Raw genomic sequence first — 11225 nt, 5'->3', positions numbered from 1 at the left:
TAGCTGCTCGTTCCTGAGAAAAGTCGGCCTTGTAATAAATTTAATAACTTAATAAAAACACTTCCACATGTCTTCTGCAAGTTTTCCCCATAGGATCTTTTCAAACTATGCTCTTCAGTACCCTATATGCTGATTCTTCTTCCCCCTGTAATTCCAAACTCCAAGGGTGATCTTCAGTCCTCTGCGACATGACTCCATCTCCTGTTTCCTCACTGTTTGGCTGAGCTTCAGTACCCTCTAGGGGAGATTGCTGGTAATTTAATGCCACTATGCTTGCTTTTCACACTTCAGCACAAGGATAAGCTGAGTGAATTAAATGTGTTTATTAAGACAGACTGTTAGAGAAGGAAAGGATGGCCATGCGGCATAATTTGTGTGCACCTTTCACAATTTCTGCCTCTCTTTCCTACTTTGGTTTCCACCGTAAAGCGAGATTTAGTTCTATGAGAGCGCATTCAATGTCACATATGATTGTTATCACTTTAGAGGATAAAAACAATATTTTAATTACTTTGTACTAATTGGATTGTTGAGGAGCTGTTCCCTGTGTTTCCACGGTTGCATGTCTTTGGGGTTGTGTAGCAACAACAACAGGGTGACTGACTCTGCCACTTTTGCGGGATATCGGTCTGCTGCCAAGTCCCTGCAGATTTTACTGTAATTAACCAGGCAGAGCCTTGTTTGTGCATGTGGACATGAATAGTAGCTTGTTATTTGAACATTAATGGCTGTGTACGAGTGTGTGTGTGTTGTGCACAGCTCACAGTTCACCTTGGAACAGCGCCCCAGCAGCTGCGTGTCCTCTGGAGTGCTGTTTATATCAATACTTCCTCCTGTAATCATGTTTTAGGACGGCCCATGCCTCAGTTTCACAGGACGAAACGTGTGATGTTTGCGTCTGTCAACACATTTGCCAACCCACCTTTCAAGTCTCACATTTGACTTTGGGCTTCTGCCATTTTCCTTCCCTCTTGGGGAGGCCCTGGCATGAGAAAGTTTCAGATTGGAGTACGCAAATTAAACGGGAAGTAAAACATTAGGAAGATTATTCAAAACGGAATTTTCAAATCCCAGCGGAAGAAAAAGAAAGAATAACGGTCATAGATGAAGATAGTCTTTAATGTTGACCTTGGTGTCTCTCCTTGTTAGGACAAAGGTTCACCTGCAAAATGAAGGAACAATGAACAGTATACAGAGAACATGTTAAACCCATTTGCCATCCATTAAAAGTTGATTTATTCCAGTGCTACTACGTACATTATGCATCATGTGGCAGTGTACACAGAACAATGATTTGGTTACATTTTTTCAGTTTTTTGGGGAGTGGGGGGTTCACTCTGTACTCAGCAGAAGTGTGTTCTGATGCCTGCTCTATGACGAAAGCCTACTTATAATAAAAGTCCGGGATGTGTTAATCGTTTTGTCTTATCTACCATTATCAGAGCAACATCATGAATGTCCCTCACTTCACTATGAAATACTGTGTATGTGTTTCATCTTCTAGAAAAGGATCAGTTCAGTAAATATTAGAATGGTGTTTAGGCTGGTCTTTGTGATGGGATACAAAGAAAACCAATTACAACAGAGTAAGGAACAGCAGATCCTGGATTAAATTTCCTATCTGCAAATGTAAAACAATAAAAGGTCTTTTGGGGGTTTCTTTTGTAACTGCCAGAATTTCAATCCCCTCGTGTAATTTCTAGGCATTTTTTTTACTACATACCTATGACATGTTGGCAGCCACCTACCTTTACCTTTTCACCTTTGTCCTGTTTAAATGGTGACATCTACAATGAGGTCATATTAACAGGACACCCAATCTTGCTGTTCATAACCTTCCTGTCAGTGAATGAGCAAAGTCTTTCCTTTTTTTTCGTGCCACCCGATGAAGTCCTTAACACCAGCATTGTTATGTCTCTCTGGGGAAGAGACTCCAGCATCTGTGATCCTTTCTGTTGTAACTACACACCAAGTACAAAATGGGACATGACCTGGGTTTCCATTGCTTCTTCCTCCCTTGCAGTTTTTCTTTGTTTTGGTTGGGTTTTTTTTTTTTTGGAACCACTTCAATGTCTTTTCTGCAGGCCATCTGTCAAGCCTACTTTTGTATGAGGGACTGATATTCTTAATAATGACAGATGAAAAACGTGAGGACGTACCAGATGTAATGACAAGGTGGAAACCTTAGATAGGAACAGGCAGGTAAGGCTGTAATCAAGCAGATAGGCTTAGCCATCCTGACTAATTGGATGATACTGATTGAAACAGAGACTGCAAAAGCATGATAGATCTCTTTATAGGCTACTATTAGGGAGAAGTGTAGCACTCTGAGATAGGAAAGGCTAAAGGTGGGGGCAGTAAAGAGTCATGCTTCATCAACTCAAGTTGAAAGGGAAAAAGCTAATATTCATGCTCGATTAAGTTGCACTTGTAGCAAACTGAATACATTCTTAAAAGAAGTGCTCTCTGGTCAATCCAGAGCCTGTGAGATAGCGAACCTGTTTGTTCTCTCACAGGGTTGGACCTAGACTCAGTTAAGCCTAAAGCAGCTTGGAAATAATTAAGACCATGGAAATAATAATGATCCTACAACTGTCCATTTGCTTAAGGGACCACAAATATGAGATTTAGCACTAGCGTTCTTTTGGGACTCAAATAATCTACTGTTCAAATCATCCTAGCCTGCTAACCTGATGACCTCCTGTTCTGTTCTAATATGCTCTGGGAAAATCCTAAATATTTGTCTTCAAATTAAACTTTGCAAGTCATCACAGCACTAGAATATGCCAGTGCATGCTTTCATAGATGTTTTCCCCTCACTTCTTATCCATCACCGTACCACTCAGATAACCAAAGCAAAGGCCTCAAAGAACAGTTCAATATTATACTTTACTACTGAGAGCTGTCCACTTAGACTACAGGTCTGTACAGTAAATATAAAGCTAGTATTAGAAACCAGTTAGCTTATGCTCCTGATGAGTCAATTGAAGCCACAGACTGAAAGTGACAAAACTCAGAAGCTCTGACAGACATGCCCAATTTTACAGTAGAAGTAAAATCTTTACAATGGATTTGGTACCTATAGCCAATTTCCCAGTTTATAACAACTGTTTGGAATAATTTTGACTTAATTAGACTTTATTTGTAATAAAGCTTGAACTATAATTAAGGGTCTATCTGAGTATTGTGTCTTGTTCTTGTAATACTAAAAGATATTTTAAGAAACTGGCTGTTTCTTTGATAAGTACATTTTAAGTCTGTTTTTCACTAGTCAAAGTTTGTGTTGTATCACAGTGAACTCCTGATGCATCTTTTTCTAAACTTTCCCAGGCAGTGCTAGCATTACAAACCATGAGTCACTGCAGCTCTCTGAGAAAAAAAAAACCCTCAGAAAGCCCCCAGTGCATCCAGTATAATCTACATAATGGAGATAATGTGACACAATATGCTGGCGATAGCTTAAGAGGAGCTAGAGCTAGCATATATCTCAGGTTGTTTTGATTCTGGCTGGACTCAGGAATGTAAGTAGTTAATGTGAATTTGTGTTTATTACTTAAATTTCTCTGCATGTAGATGACAACATACACAAAAATTAATCTTGCAGTCTCCCACCAGTTAAGCCAATCTAAAGCTAATTTTATATTTAAAGTACAGACATGAGGGGCAGTGATAACATACTAGACTACAAGACAGCATATAAGTTTAATCGTTTTTTTCTTTTTTTAACTGTAAAACTATGGTTTATTTACTTTGAGATCAGTTCACTGTTTTGTAACCCAAAAGTTTCTTCTGCATTTTTTGTATTTTTGAGGATTTTTTTTGTAACACTGATTTTTTTTTTAAATCTCTCTTCATATTTTAAACAGGGAATCAATTACAGAATCAACTTGCTGCAATTCTCTAGGTTCTGCAACTCTAAAAAAACACAGGTATCCTCGCAAAATAAAAAATTGGGGGAAAACAAAATTAAAAAATATAATACAAAAGAAAAGCAACCAACAAACCAAAGGTAATCTAATGAAACCAAGTGTATAAATAACCAGAGCCATCTGGGTGTGATCCATAACTACTTCTGGACAGAACCATGCAAAAGAGCTGGGTTAGTTACTCAGTTTGACCAGTGATGTGTTTGTGCCTGTATCCCAGCAGACCTCAAGCCATGCAATTTTCTGAAGACCACAGGAAGTTCTAATTAGTGGTAGTGAGAAAGGTAGACTACTACATATTTCATATTTGTTGTGTATGACTGTGCAGCATTGAGCTTAAAGTGAACTTGTTCTCTGAAACACACAAATATGCTCTCAATCTGTCTCGCCACGGGTTTCTCGCAGTACTTCTCCATTTGTCGCTGTGTTAGAAATAGAAAAACAGGTTTTCAAAACATTTAGAGTTGCAGTGTAATGGAGGCAATGTTATGCATGTTAGACATTTTCTTTAAAGTTTTGGAGAGGAATGTATCTGAAAAAGGAATGCAATGTTGTATTTAGACTGTTAACATCGTAAAAAAGCTCTGAAATTAGTAATTAAATAACCCTCTACTATTTATACATTCAGGCACTGAAAAATCACATGTCAATATGTAACTAAAAAAGATAGTCGCTCTCATTTTTTTCCTTGGTAAGAACAAGGAAGCTGATACCTTGAAGTTGGCAATAGTGATCATTTTTCCTACCCAGTAGTAATGCCATATGCATCCCCATTGCTATTTATTTGTGTAACAGTTTCTCCTCCCCTTTAAGTGCATTTTCAATCACTGACCTGAAGTCAGAGCTTTTGTAGCCTCTCCTAAAGCTTTCACCCTAAACTATGGGAAAGAATCCATGACACTAGTCATTTGAAAGGGAAGTCCAATGGTTTGTCTTGTTCTCCTCACCGGACAAACAGGTAGACGGACAGATGGGTGGACAGATGTCCTCCATGGCCTCAGAGGGCCAGCAGGTGAGCCAAGGCCCTCAGCTCCACAGACCAACTTCCCCCCTTGTTGTTAAGGACTCTCCGGTGTGATAGCCAGCTCTCACCTCAGCAACCCTGAACTCAGTCTTTTTCTTTTTTTTTTTTTAACTATACAAGGGCTTTTACAAAAAAAGCTAACTTGGACAGCCATACAATGGCTAAAACATAAACCATATCTCTACTTTATCTCAGTTTGTAATTTTTTTTCTATTTTTCTTTTTTGGATGCATTTGTTTTTTCTTGATTTAAGTCTTTGCTTTCTTTTCTTTGTTCGTTTCGAGTAGCTCTAATCAGGCCTGTGCTGAGAGGCTCAGTCACAGAGAAACTGGTTTTCTGGATTTTTTTTTTTTCATTAGGTGGAGAGGAAGGAATGAGTGGGAGGGAAAGGACAAGGATCAGGTCACGGACCAAGATGTGGGTTCATTATTAGTCCAGACATGGACTTGCCAGCAGATATGAGACAGAATTGGATGGGACAGAATGAGGCGACACGTTGGTTTGGGAAAGGTGGGGCTCAAAGGTGATTACAGAAGATTTGTCAAGGTTATCCGCTATCAGAGGAGGTGTGTGGTGCTGTGGAGGGAGAGCGCCGCCTACGGGCGGTGGAAGTCCAGGATCGCTCGGAGCGTTCGGAACGCTCAGAGGCTAGCGAAGCGGGTCGAAAGCGGTGAACAAAGCCGTCCAGGAAGTCCTGCTGCTGCTGGGTTATGGCTTGCGAGATGAGGCAGGGCAGTGCCTGCAGGCTGCCCGTCACTGAGTCCAGCTTGTCCTCCAATGTGCCGATGCGCTTATCCAGCTCCTCGCTGCGTTCCTGCAGCTCCGACACCAGGTCATACATCACATTCTGGGTCTAATGAAGGAGAGAAAGTAAATGTGTTTTGGGACAAGAAGGAACAGGAGGACATAGACAGGAGGGACAAGGGAGGAAGAGGCAAGATAGAAACATTAAGAAGCTGTTTCACAACTTGTTGCAACAACTAAAATTAGAGATGATATACAGTAGGACGCATACAGTGATTAAAGAAAAAAAAAACCTTAATGTAACAGTAATAATAAATTCCATGAGTAGACAACTACGGTAAATATATTACAGCAGAGGAGGAAATAATTTAAAGGAAGCAGTAGGAAGGGGAGCTGTAAAGTTTCAGCAAGTCAGCATAGATTTTATCTTCCCATAGATTTTACAACCAACTTCTCCAATCCATTTATAGCTCCTGAAGGTCTTTAATCCTTTATGTGTTTGCTTGACACAACTCATTTATATAATGAAAAGCATCTCTAGTATTTAGGTACTTATTGCTTAACAGTTCATGCAGTTCTGGCCAGCTCAGCATGTGGCATCTGCAAGTAATTCTTGCATCTCAACTAAGCAGTTTTCGATATTGCAAAATTAATCACACATTATATACAACATATTGCCTTCTTCAACATCACAGAGCATTTTATAAGATTTGCAATTTAACAGTCATCTGCAGAGATGACAAAATACTCATGTAGGGTCTCCAGGCATGTGTGCCCCTCAGAAATCAAATCTAAAATCCAGATGTGAAAGGTTTATATCTCTATGGGGCTTGAAAATAAAGCTGAGCCACTGTAGGGTGTATGCAGATTGATCTGACCATTGAGCATAGTAAGGCGCAAGTAAACACACATTAAAGCGATTGGCCTTGGAACCTTTTAAAATACACACTGGAGTGCAAATGCCATCCACATCAAATGAAGTCAATGCAGCCATGCACCTCCCTTTGAACCCCCTCTCAGCTCTGGTGCCTCAGCTGACATCTGTACAGCCAGACAGAAGCTACTGAAGCATTTCTGTATCCAGCCTCTTATGGACAGATGCTGTTTACAGTGTGTCATCAGGTTCAGGTTCAAACTGAGTAGTCTCGCATTAGGGTTCATTCTCCAAAGAGTTAGCTTGGCTAAGATCACTTTTTAAGGCAGTGCAGGTGCCGTTTGATTTGATGTGATGCGTAGATGTTACATTCAATTTAAAATGGTATGATAATGTCAAACATGAAATTTGAAAAGGAGTTAACAATGGAGACATAATAAATAAATATCAATTATATTATTATTGTGTACAATAACTTTACCACTTTAATGATTTCTATAGGAGCTTAATTTGCCAAAAAACAAGGAAAAAAATCCATGAAATATAGTTAGAATTGATTTGGACTGATTGTATTTTCATCTTCTCGCGCAAACCTTCTATAACAGATAACATAACAGTAAAGGTTTTAAAAGTTTTATTTAAGAATGAAACTGATGACCTGTACCGAATGACGTAATGTTTGACATTTGTATTAGCCCTCAAAAACTATTAAGTATTAGATTAAAAAGAGCACTCCTCTCAAATGTTGAAGCCTGAACATCTTAATCTTCTAACACTTCAAGAGCTGCACATATTGTCTACCTGGGATGTTGCATCTTGGGCCAAGCATTTTAACCAGTTCTTTAAAACCCTGCTTTTCAACCACATAATCACATCAGTAATTTCTATCCACCATTTGCTCTTCCTTTCATATGCAGTAGAATTAGCAAATAGTCCAGCAATGTTTGCTCAAGTTATTTGTTTACATTTGGGTCTCATATAAAAAGTTGCTATTATCTCCTCCTCTGAAGCCTGGTTGTACTCAATGTGTTTTTGCCTGAAGTAATATAAAAAGTTTCCACCTTTAGTCTGAAAGGTTTTCTTGCATATTTTGCAAAGAAGTGAGCTTTGCTGCTAGTTGTTGAAGTAGCTTCCTTTTTGTTACCAAATCGTCACCAGAGGATGATACACGCTCTTGCCCTCAGACATGCCAGGCTTGTCTCGTTATTCTGTGTGCTGGGGAATGTAAACACAGGCCTTGGATATAGTAATGATATGGTACTTTTTTTTATGTATTTGAGGACGATATGATATGGCACAACCCTATTTTTCTAGGGGTTTTTGCTGACTATTCAAAAAAAAAAGAAAGAAGAATGCACAACTTGATGCAGTCCCAGGATTGGTTCACCTATCAGCTTTATGCGGTAAGCTAAAGACGCTACAATTTTTAAGTGCACGGGGAGAACACTGGAAATATCCTAGGACAAAACCTTGGGGTTCCCTGTAGTTTATGTCCTTGGAAAGAGCCTGCTTAGGCCCTTCCTGAGAAGAATATCTCCATATAATAGAAGAATATACATTCAGTCAGTTTAAATAAAGACAGAATAGCAACGGCAAGTTAAAATCATCACAGCACAGATTATATCAAAACCTTCAAAAGATTAAGTTAGATTGTTAACTTGGAAAACTTACCTTTGCCAGGTCCACCAAGGTGTTAGCCTGATCATTGAGTTTTCTTTGCTCCATCTTAACACTGCGCAGTCTGAGTGGGCGCACAAGGAGGTGTGAACATGAAAAACAGGGAAGGAGAATGTGGACAAAAGGAAAGAGATGACAGCAAGGAAGAGAGGAGAGCAGAGTGAAGAAGGGAAAGGAGGGTAGTTTGAAGGAGTAGAGCACAGAGAGACAGGTTTTTGAGGGGCAGAGAGGGCCAATAGAAAAGAAAGGAGGAGGAGGAACAACAAATGTTTTATCAGGACACTTCTTTCACTGATGACATTGAAAAGAAAGTAAGACATGCATTGTAAATATTTTCTTTATGTATTTATATTTATACACATATATGGAAGTGTATGCATATAAATATATATTAAAGGCATTCCTGGTCTTGGTCAATACAATACCAACCAAAACATGCAAAATTACAGAAGCATACTACACTCATTTTGAAAAAAAAAAATAGACTGTTTGTCATGTTTAAGCTAGCTTTTTTTTGTTATAACAAGATCTTTTTTTCACAACGTTACAGTCCTTTAAGCAGCAGGTGGCAGCAAGTATTTTTGTTGTAATGAGAAATGATGCTAATAGTGAGAGATGATCTTGTTACAAGCCAAAAAAAGAATCAGTTTTTGAAAAAGTGGGAAAAGGAGCTCAATACGTGAAAGAAAAGTATTATTAGGAGTTAAAAATGCCCCTATGAGCAAGAATGCAATATGCTTCCATACAAGAAAATCCCAAAACCTGTTTGAAATCAAAACATTCCCATCTCTTTCCAAAACTAAGACATTGAAAAAAGGAAAAAGATGGCATGCCCTTTGTCAGTGCTACACACAGCTCAGTGGTAGGACTTCAGATATACACACTGGTCATTCAGTAAGCGTGCAGTGACTATGACTGACTTTGTGCACAATGAAACGAGTTGAGTGTTTTCAGTGCTGGATATTGTGAGTGTGTGTGTGTGTGTGAGAGAGAGAGTGCATATGTGCATGAGCTGATGTGTGTATGTGTGGATGCCACAGATAAAGGATGAAACTTGCCAGAAATAAACTGCCTAATGACACTGCTGAACATACGGCAACATCGACATTTCAAACATTTTAAATGAAATGCTGCACGATGATACATTGGACATGTTTTGTGATGCCTTCAACAAAGCGCCTCCTTATCTCTAATCAAATACATTATGGCTCTGTAAGAACTGTTAACGCTGATGTGCATAATATGCCATTGTTAGCAGTGGCATCACACAGCCATCATCTGAATGTGCGAGGGGAAGAATTTCCCTGTTCGGCAAATTATGAGACAGGATGACATTCAAGGGCATTTATTCATGTGCAAATCAGTATATCAGAGCAGAGTGAGACTGCTCGCTTACGGCTCTATCTCTGTGGGAAACTGCTCCAGCTCGTATGTGTCTGTTTGCCCGGCTTTGTCATCCCTTATGGCTGTCGAAGAATTGGGACTATTTGAGGTAAAAGCTCTACTTATTGGCGTAACACATTTTGAGTACAATTTTGTTCTACAAAACCCCAATGTACATGTCGCGCTGTGCCTTTTGTGCCATCCTATTGATGTCATGTACAAGGCCTTGTTGTTTGATCTCATATTAGAAAGGGAGAAAACAGCATAAATCAAGACTAAATCAACAGCAAGCATTTGATCCACATTAGAACTACAGGATAGAACACTGTGCTTATTTATGTCATCACAAAACCTTCAGGAGTGTAGGATGAGTTCTGTTGATGCAGGTTAATATAGCCCCAGAGCAGCTATATTAATCATGGGCAACAATATACACTACATCATCAATGATTATGAACTGCTGGCCAAGCCAACAAAGCTCCAAGCTCATTCTGCGCAAGATGCTTTTTCTTTCACACGTTCTCTCCAGACAGCCCTCCACTATCGACAATGTGGATGCTTTTCGTTCATTCAAGTCAGGGGGGAAATGGGAGGGAGAGGGAAGTAAATGGAACACTGAAGTAAAGAAAGAAAACACAACTGAAAACAGCAATTCAGCATCCATCCTTTTTTTCTTCTTCTTTTTTTTTTAAGTAACAAGTAAACTTTTTTTTTTTACATGCATGTCGAACGCAGACATGGAGAGAGGAGGAGCAGGAGGATGTTGAAGAAACAGTAGGAAGAGGATACATAGAAGACTCAACTTACTTCTGAGCTCTGCGGTGATAGAGCAAAACAAAGACAGAACACAGTACAGATTTTTAACCCCACAACATTCACGAAACGAGCGAAAACCATTACACTTCTCACTGTAAGCACAGGGTAAAAAGAGGGTCGCAGGGAGAGGGGGGCAAGGGAGGGGAACAGGAAGGACCATTACACTAGATTGCAGAGTGTTTGTGTGTATGTGTGTGTGCGTGTGTGCGTGAGTGTACGTGTGTGCGCGCGCACGCTCTGTATGTGTCCATCTGTGAGAGCTTACATATGTGTATGACAATCAAAGGAAATGGTCTTCAAGGAGAGGACATTGTGGGAAAACAGCATTGTTGATACTATCAGATATACACAACTATGTGGTATTATAGCTGATAACGCTGCCTAACAACAAATATAATTAAGGAATGAACCCAAAGGGACTATTTTCTTTTACAGCTAATCAGTAAGAATTACATTATCTCAGATTAACAGTTCAAATGATAATACAGCCTAAATATTTTAACCACAAGTAGCATTAAAGATTGAGCATTAGTAGTTCTGGTTTTAGGCCATGCTGAAAGTCTCCTTGGTAGTTTGTGGTGAACGTCTCTGTCATATTTAGATTAGATTATGCAAAACACACAAGGTGCAGTGAACTTACTGGTGAATGGCTTGGAGAAACTTGCGCTGGTGTTTCCGCACCTTGGCGTGATCTATCTTCTTGACCAATTTTGTGTGTTTGTAAATGAGCCATGTTTCCCTGAGTACATTGGCAGCTGTGTTCTTTACCTATGAAACAAGG

At 39.4% G+C, this 11225-nt stretch overlaps 1 protein-coding gene across 1 annotated transcript in view; it reads right to left on the bottom strand.

Annotated features, from left to right (window-relative positions):
• Positions 1 to 1101: 1101 nt before the first annotated feature.
• The window catches only part of kcnn1a (potassium intermediate/small conductance calcium-activated channel, subfamily N, member 1a), a 63438-nt gene continuing 53314 nt past the window's right edge, over positions 1102 to 11225 (bottom strand). Inside the window, exons 7-9 of the mRNA XM_006786757.2 lie at positions 11085 to 11212; positions 8240 to 8309; positions 1102 to 5803 (exon numbers count right to left, since the gene is read on the bottom strand). Coding sequence (XP_006786820.1) covers positions 5498 to 5803; positions 8240 to 8309; positions 11085 to 11212 — 504 coding nt within the window. The 3' untranslated portion in view covers positions 1102 to 5497. The remainder of the gene's footprint in view (positions 5804 to 8239; positions 8310 to 11084; positions 11213 to 11225) is intronic.

Source organism: Neolamprologus brichardi, chromosome 18 (genome assembly GCF_056152115.1).
Source record: "Neolamprologus brichardi isolate AB-2024 chromosome 18, ASM5615211v1, whole genome shotgun sequence".
In the NCBI taxonomy this organism is placed as follows: Eukaryota; Metazoa; Chordata; class Actinopteri; order Cichliformes; family Cichlidae; genus Neolamprologus; species Neolamprologus brichardi.
This window is presented reverse-complemented; position numbering and strand designations above follow the sequence as displayed.